The sequence below is a fragment of the Euprymna scolopes genome, chromosome 38, assembly GCF_053919585.1.
Source record: "Euprymna scolopes isolate OS-2025 chromosome 38, ASM5391958v1, whole genome shotgun sequence".
Classification (NCBI taxonomy): Eukaryota; Metazoa; Mollusca; class Cephalopoda; order Sepiida; family Sepiolidae; genus Euprymna; species Euprymna scolopes.
Window position 1 is genome coordinate 77,935,761 of NC_136519.1, and position 26,723 is coordinate 77,962,483.

At 32.4% G+C, this 26,723-nt stretch overlaps 1 protein-coding gene across 2 annotated transcripts in view; it reads right to left on the reverse strand.

Annotated features, from left to right (window-relative positions):
* The window catches only part of LOC145263205 (organic cation transporter protein-like), a 92,664-nt gene that overhangs the window by 41,719 nt on the left and 24,222 nt on the right, over window positions 1-26,723 (reverse strand). The window contains exons 3-4 of one of the 2 annotated variants that reach the window (XM_080120277.1): window positions 21,341-21,444; window positions 15,788-15,942 (exon numbers count right to left, since the gene is read on the reverse strand). In XM_080120277.1, coding sequence (XP_079976403.1) covers window positions 15,788-15,942; window positions 21,341-21,444 — 259 coding nt within the window. The remainder of the gene's footprint in view (window positions 1-15,787; window positions 15,943-21,340; window positions 21,445-26,723) is intronic. The other variant, XM_080120278.1, reaches the window with a different exon arrangement.

The following is a 26,723-nucleotide window of genomic DNA, read 5'->3' on the forward strand; positions in this document are numbered from 1 at the left end:
ATGGAGCTCAGAGAAGATCAGAAAGAAAGACATTGTCAGGACAGCTGGGAGATAATGGAGCTGATCAATTCAGATCCCGCAGTTCAGACCTACTTCCTTATTACTTTTGGTTATTCCATAAGTTCAAGGAAAACCTTGGAGGCTGTCGTTATGAAACATCCGAGGAGATGAAAGAGGCTGTGACGAGGGTCATTAACACGCTCACCCAAGAGGACTCCGATGGGGGCCTTGGAATGGTACAACAAGTGCATTGCAGCCGGAGGAGATTACTTTGAAGGGGACTCGAGTTTCATATGTGTATTATCAATAAAAGTGGCCACAGGAAAATAGTCTGGAAACTCATTTAAGCCACTTCGTAAAAAATAAACAAATTCGAACCGTAGATTTAAAGCTGGCGCAATAAATCTATGAAACGAAAAAAAAATGCGGGAAAAGTACGTTGAAAAATTGGATGTAATAATCTCATGTATTTTGTTCAGGTTATATCAGAATTAGTAAATTATACTTACAACAATTTGGAGAAGCAGAGCATAACGCCTACGAAATTTCATGTTCGAAGGTCTAATAGACTAAAATAAGTTGGCACGGTTGCAACTTTTCAATTGTTTTTTAACCAGACAAAACCAACTTATCGTTCGGCTTTTTTCGACTGTTTATGCAAACAGTCAGTTAGAACCGAATTTATCTAGTACTCTTCGGAAAGTTGAAAAGTCAGTACTCAGTGCGGGACATATTATTAGGAATACTATTACATCATATTTAAGACTTTTACTCGGTCATGGCTGACGGAACGAGAGCATGCAGCCTTTGTGGATTTAGTAAATGGTTCTATTGGAAATTTCGAGCAGATTCCCAGAGTTTGACGGAAAGACTATCGAGTTTTACAAGATGCACCTGAAGAACGTCGGAGGTTGCACCGGCCTAAACATTGTGAGAATAACGCTCAAGATTAGAACAGTATTTTAAATGATTTAAATGACGTCACAGTGGTGAATGCTGTTTTTTGGTCTTCACATTCGTTTGGTTTGGCTCCATTCGGTTATTTATGTGAATTGTTGAAAACAATTGTGTTTGCAAGCAAACCTGGCACGTTTTGAAAAATTTGAACACTAAAATGACTCATGTACTTAAATATATTACCGTGATATGCTGATGTTTTTTCTTTTTTTTTTTTTTTTTTTTTAGAGAACTGCGATATGCTATTCGCCTTTGTTTAAAGATGGCGGACGTGTAGGAACTTTAAATAATTGCAACAAATAATCCATTTTAGATTTTCTTTTTAGAGTTATAGTACAATTTTTAATTTATCTAGCTAATTCTCTCTCTCTCTCTCTCTCTCTCTCTCTCTCTCTCTCTCTCTCTCTCTCTATATATATATATATATATATATATATATATATATATATATATATATATGTGAGAATGTGTATGCATGAGGACACTTCTAAACCTATATCCTAAACGACATTTTGATCTACGGACTCTGAAATTTGGTATATAGAGTATTCAGACGTGCAGAAACATTCTTAATCGGTTTTCATCAGAAAAAAGAGCTGTTAAACGGGTCAAAATTGAAATAGAAATCGTACCGGGGGTGTGGGACATATGATTTTTATCTGTTTGTCAACTGTTTCACAAGGTTTGAACATGCTTTTCAAGGAACGTGGAAAACTGGCAAAGCGGTCAAAACTGGGGCGAACGTTTTAAAAAGTTTACCTCTGTGGTCTCTACCAAATTACTCAGCCAATTTTTGGTCTAAACATTTGAAATTTTACATACAGGGTATTAGGACATGCAGCAAACTGTTTTTTATCTTTTTTTTTTTGGGGGGGGGGGCGAAAATTCGACTGCCAAGAGGTCAAAGTTGAAAAAAAAATATCTAAGCGGAGATCCCCCCCCCCCCAAATACCTGAGCGGAGATCGAAACCAAAACCTAATTACAGAAATTGACGTACAATAATTGTTAGGCCAGCTCTTTAAAAAGTGTTTTCAAACCTATTTATTTCTAACATAAAAAGCTGTCATGTGAACGCTTTACGCATGCACATTCGTGAAATAGTTTACAGAGAGATAAAAATCCGATGACTCCTTCCATGTGACAATTTCTTCATTTGGACCTCTTAGAAGTCCATTTTTCTGGATGGAAATCAATTAAAAGTTTTGCACATGTCTGAATACTCTATATACCAAATTTCAAGTCTGTAGATCCAAAATTCGTTGAGTATATAGGTTAAGAATTTTTCCTCACAAACATTCTTCACTTTATATATATATATATATATATATATATATATATATATATATATATATATGTATTCATAAATATATATATTATATATATATAAATATAAATATTTATATGTTATATATGTAAATATAAATATATAAATATTATTTTCGTTAAAATTGGGAATTTTTTTCAAATTTTCACCAGATCTGGACAAAAAGCTCCACTGCCTTGTGGATGTCTTGGGAAAAGCCAACGCTAAAAGCGTAAATCCTGACAAAAAATCGATTTGGAGTCCTGATTGGCAAATGGCGCAGCAGACTCCAACACATTTCCGTCAACTCCTGCAGCAGTGCTGGCTCCGACCGTATTTGTCCATCTTTCCGTTGGACGTTGCAACGCCGAGAGGGAGACCCTGGGCAAACCTAGTTCTCCTTATCATCTAACCATGCCTACATCCGGAGAGACAACTCCAGCTTCGAACTCTTTAGCCACATCAAATGCTATAGTAGACAAGAGTAGATGCAGAATACTATTGCCTCATTATACAGAAGGTGGTCTTCAATGTATTACGTTCAAATGCATTGAACTTAAAATCAATATAGTTTTCAAAAGTGCTCAATATGCAGGTAGAGTCTTTGTTCAGCGTTAATCGTCTCGTCAGAAAGGCTTAACGTCAAACGATCCACTTTTTGAGTTCTCTCTCACTCTCTCTCTCTCTCTATATATATATATATATATATATACATGCACGTGTGTGTGTGTGTGTGTGTGTATATATACATGTAGAACGATCCACTTCGCACCTTTTATGATGTTATAAAATTTAACTTATATATTAGATTGCATGTGAGAAACTATTAGTACATATACATTTTTATTTGAATGTATATATATAATTTTTTTTTACTATAATAATTAAATACCTACAGACACTAGTGTTTCATCCTTTCGGGAATCTTCAGTGCAGGGTGTCACGATTAATACCAGTCGAATGATTCGAACCCCGCATCACAAGACATCTCTGGCTCGATTAGCGAAGACCTAATCCATTCGGCTACCATTAACCGCGTGAAATAACGTCGAATTTTAAACATTTTAATTTTTTAAATGTTCATTTACGTCAATCAGAGAGTGATCTAATCGTTATACGATAGTCTATGCAGTATATATATATATATATATATATATATATATATATATATATACGCAGATTATCATATAATAAGATTACTCTGACTGATGCTAAAAGCATTTAAGCATGGTGTCTGTCCGCATAGGAAAGTCAGATAGGGGGTGGTTGAGAGGGTCCAATGTAGAGTTTGAGGCAAACCGACTGGCAAGTATGTTAGCCTTCTCGGTTGCTGAGCTGGTTGTTGGTTAGTAGGGGAATTGTTGATTGCCCATTATTTACTACACTGCTGTAGATTTTCCAAAAGTCACGAATTCCTAATTTCTGAGCTTCGATGCGTTTTTTAGTGGTTTCAGTAAATTCTCTTTTAGCTGTCGCTATGTCTTTCTTAACTTTACTTCTAGCTTCTATGTACTTCTGTCTGTTTGAACTGGACTTCGGTCGGTTTAATCTGCGGTATGCATGCTGCCTTTGAGCAATGGCAGTTGTGCAAGTCGAAGTAAACCATTGAGGAGAGTGGGGCTTGCTATAAAATTTCCGCATGGGGACATGTGCGTCAATTGCAGTTTTGAGCCATTTAGTGATCTCATTTGCGCACTGTTCAGCAGGAAGAGAAAAAATATTTTCCCATGGGGCATCTCTGATAAGATCTCTGATGGCTTCCCAGTCAGCCTTTTTATAATATCTCGTTGTTTTGAGCATGAGCTCCTCGGTTTTGGCTCTAGAGTTTAGGGCGATTTTAACCATTATCACTGAATGATCAGCGTTCCCAAGTGGGCTGTCGGCATTCGTTATACAATCATCGGGAATTGTGGTCAAAAACAGATCTAGAAGTGAAGCGTTTTGTTCTTGCTGATCAGGGGAACGGGTTGGGAATGTAATCATCTGTGATAGAGAGTGAGATATAGAGAAGCTATGTGTTGTGCTGCTCGCTTTGTCTGTTTGTAGAGAATCCCAACCAGCTTTTGTGGTGGACATTAAAGTCACCAAATACATACAGCATCCCTCTGCCTGTTCTACAAATACTTTAATCGTGAATGCTCTGACGAACTGCAAACACTTGTACCTCCTCGACGTAACTACCCCCGACAAACCTGACAAGCTATTAAGTTTCATCCCTTTACAATAGAGATCCCTAGGTGCAAGAAAGCCTTTTACTCCAATAGTTTCTTCCCCAGAACTGCAGGTCTTTGGAACTCCCTTCCGGGATTCTGCTTTCCCAACTGTACTGATATGCAGAAGTTCAAGTGTAATGTGAACAAACATCTTTCTACTCATCTCCCTTCATAATGACCCTGCAAATTAAGTCCCTGATAGTAGCCCGCTACTTCAAAGTGACACTGTGCCTTGTTTGGGGTGAAAATTGAATAAAAAAAACATGTACTTGTGCGCTAGTGTCGAGTGAGAGTGCTTTGTCTATGCTGTCAGAGACTGTTTATTAGTCAAGGGAAGGGTATTACGAATATAAACTCCAAGTCCATGCATATGTCTGTCAGAGTCCTTACGGTAGAGTGGGAGATATCCAGGCATGTTAAAGTAGTTAGAGGGGATGGAGGAGTGTAGGTTAGCCTCACTTAGTGCTAAGATATCCGGGGTATTTGTTAGGAGAAATACTTCTACATCAGCTAGCTTAGTTCTAAGCCCACGGATGTTCGTGAATGCAAGCCTCAAGGGAGGAGGCAAGTTGGATTTGTTTGACCCTAAGCCTGGTTTAAGCTTATTTTTAGATTGTACTGTCATCATATTTTTTAAAGTTTCAGTTTAGGTAAGGGAGAGCTGAACAGGAGGTTATGCAGAATATCACACATGCAACACAAGTAGGATTGTGGCCTCAGGAAAGCCCACTGGGAATAAGTGCAGGGTCCCTTTTCATGCGCGACATGGCACTAACTACAAACATCTCGATATTATACAACTGTTGATGGAGCAGTCGCTCTAAGCGCTACCAAAGAGTTAGAGCCCTGTACTACCAGTCGGAAACAGCAGCTAGGAACTGTCAATCCGGTACCCTCAACCCAATCTAATTGCACAGGCATATGTGGTATTCAAGCACTCCCAAGTGCCCAGTGTTGAGGGGGTGGGATGTGTCGGGAGTGCAGAAAACGGCGTTCATTGCCCTAGATATGAAACAAGATCTACCTCTGTGTGTTTCTGTCGAATCACTGTGATAGCATCTCTGCGCCTGACAAAATAGGCAAAGAAAGAGTATGGAAGCCCAGCGATAAACAGAGCCTATCTACTCCGTAAGCAGTTTAGGTTTGAAAACTGGTAATTTGTTTGAGTCACCAGCTCTAGGAAGGTTGTCATCCAAGACTGAAGAGCTCTCCCTCCCCTTTGGTTTAGTTTCAGAGTTTTCCTTCTCCTAGACGGATGATCTGGGAAGATCTAATGGGTCTGTCAGCACTGAGAGAGTTTGCTCCGCGCCTGGGTCCAGGTATTTCTGCGACCCCGCATGGTTAGTTAGTGTTACTGGGTTAGTTTGTAGAGGTTAAATATCTGCTGAATAGTTACACTCCTCGAAGTGATTTAGGGACATTGCTATTTCATTGTTACTGGATAAAGGGGGTAATCTGTAGTGGAATGGGGACAAAAGTGGCTGGTTGCGTTCAATGCTGCCAAGACTAAACTAGTTTCATTCAATAATTACAAGAAACCCTCTCTACCACCCATAGCAATGGCCAACGACTCTTTATCGTAGAGTCCATCTTTCAAACTCCTTGGCCTAACGTTCACAGGAAACATGAGTTGGAACAATTACATTGAAGGCATTGCCAGGGCCGCTGCAAGAAAGGTGGGCTCTCTCTACCGTGCTAGAAAACTACTAACACCCGAAAGTATCCTATACCTCTATAAGGCCACTATTCGGCCATGTATGGAGTATTGCTGCCACATCTGGGCTGGTGCATCTGCTACTAGTCTCTCGCTCCTTGACAAGGTTCAAAAGAGAGTCGCAAACCTGATAGGCCCTGAACTGGCATCTAAGCTTCAGCCTCTGTCCCATCGACGAAATGTTGCATCCCTCTGCCTTTTCTACAAGTATTTTAGTGGTGAATGCTCTGACGAACTGCAATCACTTGTGCCCCCACGACGTGAGCACCCTCGACAAACCCGACAGGCTGCTAAATCCCACCCCCACACTGTAGAGATCCCTAGATGTAAAAGATCTTTTACTCCAATAGTTTCTTCCCCAGAACCGCTAGACTCTGGAATTCCATTCCAGGTCCCTGCTTCCCCAACAGTACTGACGTGCAGAAGTTCAAGTGTAACGTGAACCGACACCTTGCTGCCCAAATCCCTACATAGTACCCCAGTAGTTGTTGCCCCTGATAGTAGCCCCCTACACCAAAGTGGCAATGTGCCTTGTTTGGGGTGAAAATGTAAAAAAAAAAAAAAAAAACAGTGTAAGCAACTAAGTTTATAAGCAAGCTTGTTAGGAGATAATGTGGTTGGAGACTGTTCCTTTATTTTATTTATATGTTAGCTTAGGTCTAGGATAACGTTACAGTATGAGTAGGTATTAAAAATTGAACTAGAGTTGTGCCTAATCTCTGTATATTTTAGATGACTTGTATCTCTCGCGGTTTACGGTAGCCTAGTGGTTCGGGTCCTTGCTAATGAAGCCAGACATGACTTCTATTGCCGGGGTTCGAGTCTCTCGACTGGCGTTAATCGTGACACCCTGCACTGATGATTTCCGAAAGGATGAAACACTAGTGTCTGTAGATATTTAATAATTATTATTATTATAGTAAATTATATATATATATATATAAATATATATATATATATATATATATATATATAACTACTTCATTTACTCACATAAAATTAATATACGAATGTATAAATTTATGTGTAAACTTTAAGTATTTACTTCAAAAGTGCTCAATACGTAGGTAGAGCTAGTTAGTAATTTATAAAATATATATGGCGATTATAGTACACTGAATATTCCGTGTTTCATCCACTTTAGGACTCTTCAGGCTTATGCGCGAATTCTGTGGTTGTTTATCGTTTTTATATGCTCCTCTTCTATTGAGATTTTAGTTAGCCAATCAGCTTTCTAGTATCCACCGCACCCTTCCTATCAGCCAATGGGCATGCATTTATCGGAAAAAGGCCTATTTGGCCTCTGGTTAACCTGTTCCTTTGTGTGTGCTCTATTTAGTTTCTTGATCTGTTTTAAAACTAAGTTAGTGTTTTTTTTAATGTTAGTTTATATAAAAATATACATATGTGTACATACATATATGCACATATATATACATATATATACATATATATATATATACACATATGTGTGGTCGTTTATGTATATTCATGTTTATTTAATTTATTTATTTGTTTATTTTCTATTGTTTTTGTTAGTTTTAAAACTATTTTGTATCGCTATCCTAGAGTAAATTTTATCTTGTGAACACAGTTGTTTTCTATTTCTCTTCTACAGTTTAATAGATGTTGGGGTTCTTTAAAGTACAGGATAGCAACTTTTTCATGAAGGCATAATCTACATGGGTCGTCTAGGTCCCTACACGTGGTAGCTTGTCTTATTATTTTCCATTCGACTACCGGCGGATGTCCGCTTTCTTTGAGTTCACAGTATTTATTTGCTAGTGTTGTTTTCATACGGTGTTTTTTTATTGTTGAATGTACTTTTCTGGTCATAGTATCGGGTTTTGAAATCTAAGGAAGTCATACCTACGTAATATTTCTTGTTATTCGGGGTTTCTTTTGCAAATATATATATACGTATATCATAATTTAGTAATTTAAATTTTATGATTTGAAACGGTTACATTTCAAATTTAGAGTTTTTATTATATACAAAACAAAGAATACATTTTAATAAGTATATTTCCTTAACCCATGATATTTTGGGTTATTTTTTCATCTCTTTGGAGGAAAAATATTAGCAAATATTATAAATGGTTTGCACCTAATTTGCTAAAGGTAATAAACATAGAAAATTATAATTGAATTTTTAAAAAGTTTTTAAATCATTGACGCAGAATGAAAAGGATATTGAACTTCAGATCCAAATTGTATAGTGAATCCTGAAGTGAGAGTTTTTGGTAGCAGGGAGGTAAAAAGATCCAATGTAACAATCCAAAGTAGACATGATTCCTTGGTTTCTCCTTTGGTTGGATGAGATATCCGGTAAATATTTGATTATATCAGTCCGGTGGAGATGTTTTTTTTAAAAACATGTATTTTTCTAATGTGAAATCAATTTGTCAATGAAACCACAATTATCCGGAGACAGACAAAATAAAATAAAAGAATTGCTTATCAAACCAAAGCAAAATAGTCATTAAAAAATTAGATTTATTGACTTTATCTGGTATATTGAGCAATTTTCATTTAACTGGGATTGTCTTATATAAAATATTACATCCAATAATATTTTGTAAGACCAATAATAACTGGATTTGCATACCAGTAGATTTATTGTATTTTATTATTTAAAAAAAAAGTATATATATATATATATATATATATATATATATATATATATATATATATATATATATTCATTATCTTAATATTGTAATTTGGCTTGCGCAATTACGATCGCGTTTCAGTGATTTGACGCTTCATCATAGCTAAAAAAATAAGATTGCAAAAACATTAATTTTGAGCTCCGAGGAATGATTGATTCCCTGAAACGTGATTTCATATATATATATATATATATATATATATATATATATATATATATATATATATATATATATATATATATATATATGTGCGTATACAGAGTTCGTTTAAATCATTATATATATATATATATATATATATATATATTCCATATATATATATCTATGTATGTGCGTATACAGAGTTCGTTTAAATCATTATATATATATATATATATATATGTATATATATATATATATATATATATATATTCCATATATATATATCTATGTATGTGCGTATACAGAGTTCGTTTAAATCATTATATATATATATATATATATATATATATATATATATATATATATATATATGTAATTAATATGAACCATACATGGGTATGCACTTTTCTGATTATTAGTGTTCTGTGTAAGAATTACAATAATTAGAATAATATAAATCGTTTCAGCTACATTTTTTTTCGTTACTTTTCCTCAGGTCGGATTATATATTTATATGTGTGTGTGTACAATTTTATTTTCTCCTTTTTCCTCTGTATGCACGCACGCGCACACACACACACATGTATGTAGATGACTATATATATATATTATATATATATATATATATTTAATTCAGGCAAACATTATTAAAAAAAAAAAGAGATACCTTGCTTAATGATTCTTTTTTTCATTTTTTCGATCTTTCGTAAGATTTTTTTAACTTCAAGATGGAAGGTATTTACAAATGGTCCATGGTTCACACGAGCGCTTTCGATTCTTTCTTGAATCATCATCAGGTGGAGATAAAATATTAAAAATAGAAGTGAAATATATAGTTACGAATGATAAAAAGAGTCAATGAAAAGTCGATTAAAATATACATTTACGAGTGATAAAAAAATCGATTAAATTTTATATCGTGCTGTGCCGATAGATATAAAATAGAATGGTTCGAGGTGCTACATAGAGCGGACTCCAGAAACCATTTAAAGATTTTGGAGTCTGTCTCTATTGCGGTGCGTCAACCTTCTTTGTGCCGGCAAAGTATTGTATATATAACGCATTGTTTCTCTTTCGGGAACTTTGAATCTTTTCTCCCGTTTTTTTCCCTCGTTGTGCCAATATTTTAATCGTTTTTAAACGTTAATAAATTTATTTTAGTGTCCCCGTACTTTTGGCACATTCAATAAGTTCCCCATTAGAACTCTTTATTTTTCGACATAATATTATTTTGTTCGCTATCGATTTTCTCCTGATGAGATGATAGCCGAAAGAGCTCTTGAGAAACTTCCGCTTATTATTTTCAAAATATATACATATATATATATACACACACTGCTCGTCAAAAATGTAAGACCACTTAAAAATCTTTAAAAAGAAACATTTTTAAGGATAGATTTTAAAATCTTCCGACTTAAGGTTACTAATACTACAATCTAAAAAGTTATGGAAAAAAAAGGTACACTCCAAAAATTTTATTTAAAAATTTGCATTTTATTAAATTAGACTTTTTACACATGATCAAAATTATAAGAACAACGGTATAAATTGTTAGATTTATGGTAATTCTAATTTTTTAGTTCAGTTAGAGATTAGCAATCACTGTGTAAAGGTGTGGCCATGCCTAAAGCAAGAAAACTAACCGAAGTTGAGCGTTCTCAAATTCTAGGATTTCATAAGCAAGGTTTGTCAGCGATAGAAGCTAAGGTAAATCGCAGTAGAACTTTTATTTGCAACTTTCTAAAGAACACTGAGAATTATGGAAAAGCAAAATCCTTTAGTAGCCCCCCCCAAAAAAAAATTCCCCTGCATTGAGTAGTAGAATCAGACGGGTTGTTATGAATGACAGGACTTTCTTATATATATATATATATATATATATATATATATATATATATATATATATATATATAATACTAAAAGTCTATGGATCTTGTATGTTTGCAATCAGATTTCCGGTTTTCAACATCCGGTTGCGCATGCGTAAATAGCAACGTCTTCAATCCGTTATTCAAATTCCGGAATTTTTATATCGCTTTTAATACAAACAATTTCATTTAATTTGATCAAATAGTTTTTTGTTTTTTTTTAACGGCTAAAAACATTCAACTTCGTAAAGTCTGTCGCAGTTTCAAAAAGACTTCTCCCTTTTAAAAAAACAAAAGTAAACAAACAAGAAAAACAACACTCATTATTAATAGAAACAGCGGCGGTGAAAGAAAACACCTCTCACTTTCCCTCTAATAGATTTCAACACTCCTACTCCCTCTGTTTTCGTTACGTACGCGAGAAATCTTTAATTCATGTCATTATAAATAAATAATTTTATAAAATCAACCGTAGTTTTTTGGGTTTTTTTTAACGGCTAAAAACATTCAACTTCGCAAAGTCTGTCGCAGTTTCAAAAAAACTTCTCCCTTTTAAAAAACAACACTCATTATTAATAGAAACAGCGGCGGTGAAAGAAAACACCTCTCACTTTCACTCTCATAGATTTCAACACTCCTACTCCCTCTGTTTTCGTTACGTACGCGAGAAATAGTTACGTGTATGTGTGAGAGAGAGAAAAAGGGAGCGATGTAAAACTGGATAGTTAAGCGAAAGGAAAACATAAAAGTTTTTTTAAAACACTCAAATTGTACAAAAAATGTTGTAAATAGAAAAGTATTGTCTTAGTTTTAGTGACCTTATTATTAGCATATGAATACAATATTTATTTTCTGTACAATAAGTGCTTAAGCACCCGTGCTTTTCAGCGATACATATTCAATAAAATAAATTGATTAATATAATTAATCTGGATATAAGAGAGTTAGAACCTGATAAGAAGTCTCAATTAAGCAAAAGGATAACAAAAGTTTTCTTTAAAAAAAATTAATTGTACAAAAAATGTAAATAGAAAAGAATTGTCTTAATTTTATTGACCTTATTATTAACATACAAATTAAATATTTTACACAATGGGTACTGAATGTTTGCTTAAATTAAATGAAAAAAGTTACATTTTATTTTCATTTTCTATTTAAAAAGCCATTATTAACATGTGGAGAGTGTTTTTTTTTATTATTCTGTACTTTCAACTAACAATTTCATTTAAAAGATGATATATCAAAATTTGAATTTAACTATAATAAGGATTATGATACCTGTTCAGTGCATATTTACCTATAAGTATGACCAACCACTTATAATTCAGTAACTGTAATTAAAAAAAAAATAACAATTATAATAAACAGAACGACTCATAGAAATCTATCTATATTCTTTTTTCATTTTAATATACTTTCATAGAAATGCTTCTGTTATGTAAAAAAAAAACAAACTATTTTCTTTATGCCACAAGTGTCACGCTCATACATGAATTCCATAGCTAATATAACGTACTGACCCAACGGGTCACGGGTGGTCTAGTATATATATATATATATATATATAAATTTTGAATTTTAAAATTTTGGAAAAAAAAAATAGAGAGGTGGGGGACACGCACCAAAAATATTTCTCCTCATATATTTTACGAAAATTTCATTGTATATATAATTTCATTCTAAAACGGATAAGTATCGAAAACTTCAAGAAAATCTGACCATTAGTTGATTTTTGCTAGATTTATTAAACACGGGTGTGTTTCACGTTCGGAATGCTTACTACATGAGAACGTTGTTTTAAAGCGTTATTTATGTATAATGAACAAATAATGACGCCAAGGCAGATGTATTTTTATGCAATAAAACTATTTCTGGAATACATTTCTTATATTCCGCAACTGCAGAATGGACAAAGGAAGCAAACATCTTAGAAGACAGATTTAGCAAATCCTCCACGATTATAGGAACACAAAAATTACATACAGAGAAAAGTGGAAATAAAAACAGTGTCAACACAAAAGAAAGGGAGAGTAGTTCGAATCACAAAACGGAACAATATGGAGTTCGAAGACATTCAATGACAGCACTTTATGAAAGGAATTGGTTGTTAGGATGTGTACTTGACAAAAATCCAGATAATGGTGAGGTGAAAGTGACATTTTTACAACCAAATGAACCCTCTCCATCTTTCTATTATCCATCACATCCAAATATATCAAATTTCAAATATTCTGATATTCTTAGCTCAGTTGATCCAATAACTGAAACAGGAAGATCTTATAAACTTTCAAAAAATGCGATGAAAAATGCATCATATATTTTAGAAAGATTATGAAAGAAAAATCTAAATAAATACTTTAATGTTCATTATTATAAAAATGTTTATAAACTTAAAAAAAATAAAATGAGATGAAAAATGCATCACATATTTTAGAAAGAAAGATTATGAAAGAAATAACGTTATTATTTCAGTATGGTTCAAAAAGTGCACAAGTACCAAACACAAATGAAGAAAATTCAGTTTAATCAACAGAATTTTTTTCTTTTTAGTTTTTGACCATGGTCTTTATGTAAATATTAATCAGCATCAAAATAGCTTTACAAAGATATCAAACTTGACCATATTGGGAAGTATCAAAATATTTTATATGTAGTCGCAGATAATACGTTCCACCATTTTGAATTTATTCTGATATTCTTAGCTCAGTGGATCCAATAACTGAAACAGGAATATCTTGTAAACTTTTAAAAAATGAGATGAAAAATGCATCATATATTTTAGAAAGAAAGATTATGAAATAAAAATCTAAATAAATACTTTAATGTTCATTATTATAAAAATGTTTCAGTAAAACAGATGTTTCATTTTGAAATGTATCCTAATGAACACATGTTGATTTCTTGTGTATATAGTGTATACTTAAGACTTCTAAAAATGCCAAAGAAACTGTTTACCATCGCCATCAAATGTTGTTTATTCTTTTGATACTATAACCTAATTAAATCTCAACGCACTTTTTAGAAATTTTTATTACACCACTTTCTGTATCGAAATCTGTGTTGTATAAGAAAAGTATGAAAGTCATAAAACAGTTTGACTTCACAACCAGAATTTGCATAAAATTCAACATGTCAAGAATTTTTAAGAACATGCATTTATAAAAAATTTTCATTGAAAAAAATTACCAATAAACAACAGAAATGGCCTTTTAGTAGATTTAGAATATTAATCATCGAGAAAGATTTGTTCACCATTGAGATCACATATTTTATCGTATAATTTAATAAACCCTTAACACCTTTCAAAATTCTTTTTTTTTATTATATATCACTTTTTCCATAACAAAATCTGTGGTGCATTAAAAAAAAAAAAATGGTACTTATGCACTTTTTGAACCACGCTATTTTTCAAATTGTATTTTCAGCTTAATTTAAAGTTTTTCGATATGTTCTTTTTTATTATTAAATTGTTAGGTGAAAGTATACATTAGTTACAAAACACCCTCATCTCCACATGTTAAGAATGGCTTCCGAAATAACGTTATTATTTCAGCATCGTTCAAAAAGTGCACAAGTACCAAGAACATATGAAGAAAATTCAGTTTCATCAACAGAATTTTTTTTTTACTTTTTGACCATGGTCTTTATGTAAATATTAATCAGCATCAAAATAGCTTTACAAAGATATCAAACTTGACCATATTGGGAAATATCAAAATGTTTTATATGTAGTCGCAGATACTACGTTCCACCATTTTGAATTTGACCACTTCTTTAAAACGCTAGTAACGATAGTTCTAGTCAAAGGCCCATCATGAAATTTGGAATGTATACTGTCATAAGATAGACAAATCTTTTGTCAAAATTTTAAAGAAATTGAAAGAACGGTTTTTGAGATAATTCAAGTTAAAAGTTAAGGTCAAAGTTAACTTTTTTTTAATTTGGCCTTGAAAAAAATATTCCCAGATAAAATTATAGATCTATCTAAGTACTTTAAAATGATATATAGATGAACTTTGTAGGCCCATAAACAACAGAGTATTGTCTTATAAATTTGGTCACTTCTTCATAAAAATTCATAGTTTTGTAAAAGGTCAAGGTCATATCTCAGGAACCCCTGGACCTTGAGATGTTTAACAAGTGCCATTCAATTCCTTTCATGGAGAACTATAAGCGTAGCATATTTGAAAAAAATCCGCCCCCCCAAATGTGTCGATTTGACATGGAATGAGCCATATATGCGTAAGTGTGTGTATAAGTATTTGATATTCAATATTAAACTCTATTATACATGTGTATAAGAGATATGAGATAGGTCATCAATAGCGCTATGACAACAGCATATTCTTTTTCGTGTTTTGATTCTCAGGTATAAATCCATTGATATCTTATGTTTTGATGTAGAGTGATGTGGTTCTCGGTTAATTAATTGTGTCTAACTGTGTCAGATATATACTCGAGAGTCAAAACAATAAAAAGAATATGCTGTTGTCATAGCCCTATTAATAAGTTAAAAATCCATTACTGTAATTAGTTAATTTGTTGTTACTATGAATAATGTTTTCCTTTTTCGCATTTAAATACAATTATTTTGAGACTTATAATTAAAATTATCTTCCCTTTTTGACTTCCGGTTTCTGTTCAACAGATGGGGCGACGATGATAAGCAAAATATCGTCCCTTTCGAGTATTTATCATCTTCCTATTAGATAGCATGAAAGCTACTTTCTTTTTTCGTCTTAAGAATCGCTTTCTGTCCTGCTTGACCATGTTTTAAGTTTCCAGTCAAATGGCCAACAGAAACCAGGAGTGAAAAAGAGGAAACGATTATCGCCGTAAATTAGTTTTTTTGTTTTTGTTTGATCGAACTGGAGAAATCATAACACGAAATTTAAGATAAATAATAAAACAAACTTACAGAGGATAAATGCACTTATGAAGGTTCCTTGTCCTGCCACTCCCATAACCATTCGAAGGAAACCCAAACTAATTGGTTCATTGACGACGTACAGAGGCAATCCAGAAGACAGATATAGAACAATGCTTGCGTACATCGCTACTTTGCGACCCTTCCTGCAACAAAAGATTATGAAGGATTCAGTTTGGGATTTGGAAAATTACAAATTAGTGTTTAGCATTTCATAAGGGGACAAACTAAAGTTTAGCATTTTGGAAAATGAATGTTTCGGAGTTTGGAAGAAAATAAATGAGTGTTTAGGATTTTGTAAGAAAACAAATTAGTGTTTAGGATTTTGTAAGAAAACAAATTAGTGTTTAGGATTTTGAAAGAAAACAAATGAGTGTTTAGGATTTTGAAAGAAAACAAATTAGTGTTTAGGATTTTGAAAGAAAACAAATTAGTGTTTAGGATTTTGAAAGAAAACAAATTAGTGTTTAGGATTTTGAAAGAAAACAAATTAGTGTTTAGGAATTTGGAAGACAAATTAGTGTTTAGGATTTTGAAAAAAAAAATTAGTGTTTAGGATTTTGAAAGAAAAAAAATTAGTGTTTAGGATTTTGTAAGAAAACAAATTAGTGTTTAGGATTTTGTAAGAAAACAAATTAGTGTTTAGGATTTTGTAAGAAAACAAATTAGTGTTTAGGATTTTGAAAGAAAACAAATTAGTGTTTAGGATTTTGAAAGAAAACAAATTAGTGTTTAGGATTTTGAAAGAAAACAAATTAGTGTTTAGGATTTTGAAAGAAAACAAATTAGTGTTTAGGATTTTGAAAGAAAACAAATTAGTGTTTAGGAATTTGTAAGAAAACAAATTAGTGTTTAGGATTTTGTAAGAAAACAAATTAGTGTTTAGGATTTTGTAAGAAAACAAATTAGTGTTTAGGATTTTGAAAGAAAACAAATTAGTGTTTAGGATTTTGAAAGAAAACAAATTAGTGTTTAGGATTTTGAAAGAAAACAAATTAGTGTTTAGGATTTTGAAAGAAAACAAATTAGTGTTTAGGATTTTGAAAGAAAACAAATTAGTGTTTAGGATTTTGTAAGAAAACAAATTAGTGTTTAGGATTTTGTAAGAAAACAAATTAGTGTTTAGGATTTTGTAAGAAAACAAATTAGTGTTTAGGATTTTGAAAGAAAACAAATTAGTGTTTAGGATTTTGAAAGAAAACAAATTAGTGTTTAGGATTTTGAAAGAAAACAAATTAGTGTTTAGGATTTTGAAAGAAAACAAATTAGTGTTTAGGATTTTGAAAGAAAACAAATTAGTGTTTAGGAATTTGGAAGACAAATTAGTGTTTAGGATTTTGAAAAAAAAAATTAGTGTTTAGGATTTTGAAAGAAAACAAATTAGTGTTTAGGATTTTGAAAGAAAAAATTAGTGTTTAGGATTTTGAAAGAAAACAAATTAGTGTTTAGGATTTTGAAAGAAAAAATTAGTGTTTAGGATTTTGAAAGAAAACAAATTAGTGTTTAGGATTTTGAAAGAAAAAATTAGTGTTTAGGATTTTGAAAAAAAAAAATTAGTGTTTAGGATTTTGAAAAAAAAAATTAGTGTTTAGGATTTTGAAAAAAAAAATTAGTGTTTAGGATTTTGAAAGAAAACAAATTAGTGTTTAGGATTTTGAAAGAAAAAATTAGTGTTTAGGATTTTGAAAAAAAAAATTAGTGTTTAGGATTTTGAAAAAAAAAATTAGTGTTTAGGATTTTGAAAAAAAAAATAGTGTTTAGGATTTTGAAAGAAAACAAATTAGTGTTTAGGATTTTGGAAGACAACAAATTAGTATTTAGGAATTTGGAAGACAAATTAGTGTTTAGTATTTTGGAAGAAAACAGATTAATGTTTAGGATTTTGGAAGAAACAAAAAAGTGTTTAGTATTTTGGAAGAAAACAAATAAGTGTTTAGGAATCCTGATGAAAGCCAATTAGTGCTTATCAATTCGGGAGAAGACAAATTAGTGTTTTTAAATTTGGAAAGTAAAAACTTAGTGCTTATCGTTTTGGAAGAAACGAAATTCATTTATAGAGCTGTAGACGAAGAGATATTAGTATTGTAGAAGAAAACAAGTTGAAATGAGTCAAATGTGTATTCAAGTTAGTTTTATGTCGAAGTTGGAAAATTAATATTTAGGATTTGTGGAGAAAGAAATTAGTGCTTACAATTTTTGAAGATGACAAATTAGAGGAAAAAAGATTTTAGAAATAAAGAAATAAGTCATTAGATGATAACTGCTTAATATTTTAAAGAAGCCACATTAGCTTTCAAGGTTTTGAAAACATAAACTAATTATTTATGACAGTTGCAAAAAGAAAGATCGGTGTTTCGAAAGATTTTGGAAGAAAACAAATTAGTGTTAAGGATTTTGGAAGAAGACAAATTAGTGTTTAGGATTTTGGAAGAAAACTAATGAGCGTTTATGATTTTGGAAGAAAACAAATGAGTGTTTAGGATTTATGTGATTTAAGTATGACATTGTTTTATCAATTTCTGCTAGAATGACATCTGTGAAAAATAGTGTTGGGACGATTAATCAGAATCGGGAATCGGAAAAATCGGAACTTTTTTGAATATCGGTATCGGAAAAAAAAATCGTACCTATTTTCCGATGTCCTAAAACAATGCCTTTAATTATCTTTTTTATTTGATTTTATTTAAAAGAAAATCTTCCAGTGCTACTATTAATAACAAAAAATAAATATATTTTTGTTTTAAACTTTTTGTAAGCTAAAATCTATAGCCCCCCCCCCCGCAAATGTGCTTTTTACGATTAAGAAAATATCTGCGTATTTAACATGTATTTTTATGGTAATCAGAACAAAATAACAACTTTATAGATAAATATTTAGAGTTTTATAAAGAATCGGAATCGGAAATTATATCAGAATCGGAAATTTTTTTTATCGAATTGGTAATTGTATCGGAATCGGGAAAAATATTGGAATTTTCCCATCGCTAATATATTAAGGATTTAACGTTCATTTTCATACAAAATGCCGACATCCGTTACTTTCGTCCGAATTGGAAATATTTTCATATTTGCTCCGTAGTACATCTTTAGACATTTATAAAGAATTGGAATCGGAATTCGTAATTGTATCGGATTCGGTGATTTAGTACGAAATCGATAATTGAATTGGAATCAGGAAAAATATTGGAACCGTCCAATCACTAGTAAAAAGGTTTAACAATTTTAATTGCTGGTGAATGTATTGCGCATGCGTTAAATGGTAGTGTTGGTATTCACTGATTTTGGTGGCAGACGTCAGAAAACTATATGAAACAGACAATATTTGACTCATGCCTTGCACCTTAAACTCTACTATCCACCTGTTTTTTCAATACCTCTATATGACTAGCTTGGGTACCCGGCGTTGCCCGGGTGTTTGGAGGTGTGTGTTGAGCAAAAAAGTGATAGAAGGCAAACAGGATCGAACCCGTGACGTGAAGGCGTAAAACAAAGTGAAAGAAAATCTAACGTCTTACCCCTACTCCATGACGCGGCCGGAAGTTCGGAACGTTAAATTTAGGCAAAGTTAATCCAACCAATACGATAACTTCCAAAAATGGCTCGCAAAAAACAAACAAACGACTCCTTCTTGTAGAAAACTGCCCAGTTGAAGATGAAGGAATTAATGTTTTTAGCCAATTTCTCGATATTTGTCGTCCGAGACTTAGAGCTTCAAAATGATACCGATCTCGTGAAAATCCGTCACCTCTGTCGAAAGTTTTAGGCATACATGCATACATACATGCATACATACATTTAAACAGACAAGTGAGATTTATATTATAGACTAGCGGGGATACTCGGCGTTGCCTTGGTGTTTAGAGGTGTGTGTGCTCGGGGGGGGGGGTAAATCGAAACAAAAGAATAAGCGATTCTCAAAAAATCGAAAAGAAAACAATAAAAACAAAACGAACGTAATGCAGACGAACGATGTTTAAATTTCTTAAAATCGGATAAACAAAAACAAAAAAGAAAACGTGAATGTGATGAAAAAAAAAAACCCCAAAAAACGAGCAACTTCGTAAAAAAATCTGAAAAAAAAACAGCGAACGGAAAAATGACATAAATAACTCTGTTTCAATATTAAAACTTCAAAAATGGTAAAAAAAAGATACGATTTGAACTTACAACCCTTAGATAATGACGCCGCGCTTTAATCAACTGCACTAAGAGGACGTTGACAAAATTGGGTCGTTTTTTTTTTTTTAAATATTTAAACTAATTCAAGTTCCGATATCATTTGCGCATGCGCAGAAGCTATCTTGTCATGAGGGAACGGTTTTTTGCTACCCCTTCCAGGTACAGAAATGGCCAGTTTAGGGCGAAGGAATTAATGTTTTTGGCCAATTTTTCGATATTTGTCGTCCAAGATATCGAGCTTGAAAATGGTACCAATCTCGTGAAAATCTGCCGCCTCTTTCAAAAGTTTTTGTGAGATACACACACACACACACACACACACACACACACATTTTCGCTTATATATATATATATATATATATATATATATATATATATATATATATATATATATATATATAAATTATTATAGATAGCCAAGGAGGTGCAACAGAAAATAACTCATAGATGAGGAAAGTCCGGGGTAATTGCGCCAACTAGCTAAAAGTGCACTTTTAGCAACCATGCATATACATAGCATTTTTTTAGTTGGCGCAATTACCCCAGATTTGGTGCAATTACCCCAAAGTACGGTATTCTTTTCTTTTTCTGTATGGGGTAGATTTATTTAAACCCAGAAAACAATATATATATATATATATATATATATATATATATATATATATATATATATATATATATATATATATATAAATTATGATAGATAGCCAAGGAGGTGCAACAGAAAATAACTCATAGATGAGGAAAGAGCCTAAAACCGGAAGTAAAATAATCAAATAACTTTCGGCAGAGAACAGTTCTAGTTTTCTAAATTTGCCGACACAAATGAGAACAGACTCAGGGCGAACCAGTGCCGACAAAAAATGCAGGGAGTGAGGCGATGGTTGTGGGCACAGGATGCCAAATGTCAGCCTGTAAATGGTTCTATTCATTCCTTCGACACTCCTCTTTCACTCCCTCTTTCCCGCTCTCGTAGACATGTATTTGATTTCTGTCTATTTGTTCTGTTAAAGAAACTCTTTAAAACCAAACCGGCGTCCACGTGGTTCGGGTCAACAAACAGGGGACAGAGTTTAACAGTTCGAGCATTGACGAAACCTGGGTAACAACAAAGATGCACGAGCGTGTGATGTTGTGCACCTGCGACCGGAAAAGTGTGCCACACTTCCGAAATTAGGAATTTTGAAGTAGAGAATAAACCCGGAATTTCTGTATTCAAAAAATGTTCGTTTAAAAACCACGTCTGGAAAACCCCGTTTGGTTCGCTGTAGGATGAGCCAAGTTAAAGTAATTCTTTAATTTTAAATTGACATCATTAAAAAAAGTTGAAACGAACTGATTATAATCGAGATGTGTTTTACTTACTTGTCAGACAGGATGCCAAAGAGAAATGACCCCAAAAATATACCGACTATATAAAGCATATTTATTACTGAAATAAGGGTTTTTCGGTCACAGACAAAATTCATCTGAAAATAAATATTAAAATAAAAAAGTTTTTATTTGTATTTATGTAATCAGGTATTGGTATTTATTAGCGTTAGAATAATTAATCGGAATCGGGAATCGAAAAAATCGGAACTTTTCAGGGTATCGAAATCGGAAAATTTTGTGCTTGTTTCCCAATGCTAAACACGATTCTTTTAATTGTCTTTTTTTTATTTGATCTTATTTAAAGTAGCATTTCATATATAATAATGATGAAATAATAAATATTTAATAATTTTAAACTCCTTGTAAAACTAAGATTTATATGTAATCACCCACAAATGTATTTTTACATTCGAGAAAATATCTGCACGTTTAACATGTGTTTTTACAGTAATCAGGAAAAATAACAACTTTGTATTTAAATATTTAGAGATTTATAAAAAATCGGTAATTGTATCAAAATCGAGAATTTATTACGGAATCGGGAATTGTATCAGATTGGGAAAATATTGGAATCGTCCCATAAATAGTTGTTTTGAAATTGCTTTTTATCTTGGTTGCTGTATCTCCATCAGCCTGAGTATGTGGTTGTTTACTCAAGTTGTCTATTAGAACTTCACGCCAGTAAATAATGATTAACTAGTCTTAATATTGGCGAGGGTCACATTAGCACATGTCAGAACCACCTGGCGGCAAACAGAAATAGTGTTGAGTTGTTGAATGTATATATAATTTTCTAGCTTGCACTTTTCTTCAAATGCTTGCTAAAATTATATATACACCTGATAATTCTTCTGGCTTCTTTCTCATCTTTCCAGTTGATTATGTTCTGTATTATATAAGCATCAACCGACATTCATAGGAATATAAATATTAAAATATTACAATTACTAACCTCCCGACATGGAATATAAGCATTTCTTTGTTTTCGTGATAATTACAATTCCGCTCATTTTTTATGGAACACAAAAATGTAGATAAAAAGTCCATCTGGAATTTGCATGTGTGCATTCCTCTGCTTTTATCGGCGTCACCACAACTCTATATCCAACAGATGGCAATATATCTAAACAACTTATATTATTAGAGGTGTGTTCCAGGGACCGATCCTTATGCCTTTATTATGACTGATCTTCGGAAATGACTATCCTGATAAAATTGTGCCTGAAATAGTTGTATTTACTGAAGACCAATGCTCTGTCCAAAAATATACGCTGCGACAATAGGTGTCAGACAATATGACGGTAAAGGTGATGTCACATATTCAAGAAGAAAAACAGGAGTTTTTTTATAAGCAGTCTGTTTTATTAGTTAAGAGAACAGGAACCGAAAATAATATCATCTTCATAATTCTATAGAACAAAGCGCACGCATGGTAACTATATGCCAAGTCGTGTGCAAAATGACGCCATGGAAGGAAAAAGAAGATTCGTATATAAGACGTTTCGATGTTAATGTATTATTCGCACATAAGCAGTTTGTATATTAGCAGTTTGGATGTTCACGAATTATGTGTAAGTTAGCATTTTGGATGTTCATGCATTATTCGTATATTAGCAGTGTGGATGTTCATGCATTATTCGTATATAAAGCAGTTTAAATGTTCATGCATGTTTCGTACATTAGCAGTTCAGATGCTAATAAATTATTCGTACATTAGCAGTTTCGATGTTCACGCCTTATTTGTATATTAGCAGTTTGGATGTTCGTGCATTATTTGTATATTAGCAGTTTGGATGTTCATGCATATTTCGTACATTAGCAATTTGGATGTTCATGCATTATTCGTATATTAGAAGTTTGAATGTTTATGAATTATTCATATATTAGCAGTTTGGATGTTCATCCATTTTTCGTATATTAGAAGTTTGAATGTTTATGCATTATTCGTATATTAGCAGTTTGGATGTTCATGCATTTTTCGTACATTAGCAGTTCAGATGTACATAAATTATTCGTACATTAGTAGTTTTTATGTTCCCGCCTTATTTGTATATTAGCAGTTTGGATGTTCATGCATTATTCGTATATACGCAGTTTGGATGTTTATAGATTATTCTTATATTAGCAGTTTACATGTTCATGCATTATTCGTATATTAATAGTTTGCATGTTCATGCATTATTTTTACGTTAGAAGTGTGGATGTTCATGCATTGTTTATACATTTTCTGTTTGGATGTCCATGCATTATTCGTATATTAGAAGTGTGGATTTTATGCATTATTTGTATATTAGCAGTTTAAATGTTCATGCATTATTCGTGTATTAGCAGTTTTGATGTTCATGCATTATTCGTATATTAGCAATTTGGATTTTCATGCATTATTCGTACATTAGCAGGTTGGATGTTCATGCCTTGCTTATATATTAGCAGTTTGGATTTTCATGCATAATTCTTAAATTTGCAGTTTAGATATTCACGCAGTATTCGTATGTTAGCAAGTTGGAGGTTTATAGATAATTCGTACATTAGCAGTTTGTGATGTCCATGCATTATTTGTATATTAGCAGTTTGGATGTTAATGCATTATTCATACATTAGCTGTTCAGATGTTCGTACATTAGTTGCATATTACCAGTTTGGATGTAAATGTATTATTTGTATAATAGCAGCATAAATGTTCACATATTATTCGTATATTAGCAGTTGGGTGCGCATAATTTATCCGTATATAAGTATTTTTGATGTTCATAATTTATTTGTATATAAGCATTTCGGATGTTCATACATTATTTGTATATTAGCAGTTTAGATGTTCATGAATAATTCGTACATTGGCAGTTTGGAAATTCATGCATGTTTCGTACATAAGTAGTTTGGATGTTCACGCATTGTTTGTACATTAGCAATTTGGATGTTCGTGCATTATTTGTACATTAGAAATTCGGATTTTCATGCGTTATTCGTATACATTTGCAGTTCTGGAGTTCATGCATATGTCGTACATTAGCAGTTTGAATGTTCGGGCATTATTCTTATATTAGCAAGTTGAATGTTCATGCACTATTCGTATATTAGCAGTTTTGATTTTCATGCATTATAGGTATATCAGCAGTTCGAATGTTACTGCATTTTTCGGACATTAGCAGTTCGGATGTTCATGTCTTATTTGTATATTTGCAGTTTTGGTGTTCATGCATTATTCGTATATTAACAGTTTAAATGCTCATGCATTATTCGTAAAGAAGCAGTTGAAACGTTCATGCATTATTCGTACATAAGCAGTTTGTTCATGCATTATTTGCATATTACCAGTTTGAATTTTCATGCATTTTTAGTATATTAGCAGCTTGGATGTTCATGCACTATTCGCATATTACCAGTTTGGATATGCATAATTTATCCGTATACTCGCAGTTTGGATGTTCATAATTTATTTGTATATTAGCAGTTCGAATGTTCACGCATTATTTGTACATTAGTACATTAGCAGTTTGGATGTTCACGCCTTAGTTGTATATTAGCAGTTTGGATGTTCATGCATTATTTGTATATTCACAGTTTGGATGTTCATGCATAATTCCTATATTTGCATTTTAGATGTCCACGCAGCATTCGTATATTAGCAGGTTGGATATTTATGCATTATTCGTGCATTAGCAGTTTGGATGTTCATGAATTATTCATATATTAGCAGTTTGGATGTTCACGCATTATTCTTACCGTAGCAGTTTTGATGTTCATGCATTATTCGTATATTTGATGTTTTTATGTACATGCACTATTTGCACATTACGTGCATTGATATTCCTGCCCTATTCGTACATTAGCATTTCAGATCTTCATGATATAACTGCACATTAGCCTCGTGTATGTTCATGCCGTATTCGTACATTAGCAATTTTGATGTTTATGCTGTATTTGCATTAGAGCGGGATTTGTACATAAGCAGTTTGAATGTTTATGCATTATTCTTAATTAAGCAGTTTTGATGTTAATGTGTTATTCGTATGTGAGCAGTTTAGATACTCATGCATTATTTGTATATTAGCAGTTTGGATATTCATGCATTATTCATATATTAGCAATATGGCTGTCATGCATTATTCATATATTAACTGTTTAGATGTTCATGCATTATTCCTATATTAGAAGTTTGCATGTTCATGCATTGTTTGTATATTAGCAGTGAGGACGTTCATGAATTATTCGTACATTAGCAATTGGAATGGTCATGCACTGTTTGTACATTAGCAGTTTAGATGTTCATGCATTATTTTTATATTAGCATTTTTTATATTAGCAGTTTGGATGTTCATGTATTAGCAGTTATTACGTTCATGGCATATTTGCACATTCGCTTCATGGATGTTAATGCCGTATTCATACATCAGTAGTTCGCATTTTCGAGATGTATTCGCACATAAGCCGCGTGTATGTTCATACCGTAATCGTACAGTAGCAGTTTGGATGGTCATGCTGTACTTGCACATTAGCTGCATGAATTTTCATGCTGAATTTGTACATAAGCAGTTTGGATGTTATTGCATTATTCGTATATTAGCAGTTTGAATTTTCTAGCATTTTCGTACATTAGCAGTTTGGACGTTAATGCATTATTCGTATATTAGCAGTTTGCATGTTCATACATAATTCGTATATTAGCAGTTTGGATGTCCATTCATTAATCGTATATTAGCAGTTTGCATGCTCATACATAATTCGTATATTAGTAGTTTGCATGTTCACACATAATTCGTATATTAACTGTTTGGATAATCATGCATTATGCTTATGTTAGTAGTTTGTATGTGCATTATGCATTCGTATTTTAGCAGTTTTGACGTACATGCATTATTAATATATTAGCAGTTTAGATATTCATGCATTATTCGTATATTAGCAGTTTTGATGCTAATGCATTATTCGTATATTAACAGTTTGGATGTTCATGTATATTTCGTACATTAGCAGTTTGGATGTTCATGCATCATTCGTATTTTAACAGTTTGGATGTTTATGAATTATTCGTACATTAGCAGTTTGGATGTTCATACATTTTTTTATATTAACAGTTTGGATGTTTTTTCATTATTCGTGTATTAGCAGTTATTATATTCATGCCATATTTGCACTTTAGCTACATGGATGTTTATGCCGTATTCGTACATTAGCAGTTCGGATCTTCGTGGTGTATTTGCACATAAGTTTCGGGTATGTTCATGCCGTATTCATACATTAGCAGTTTGGACGTTCATGCTGTACTTACACATAAGCTGCATGGATTTTTATGCTGGATTTGTCTATAAGCAGTTTGGATGTTCATGAATAATTCGTCTATAAGTAGTTTAGATGTTCATGTATTATTCGTATT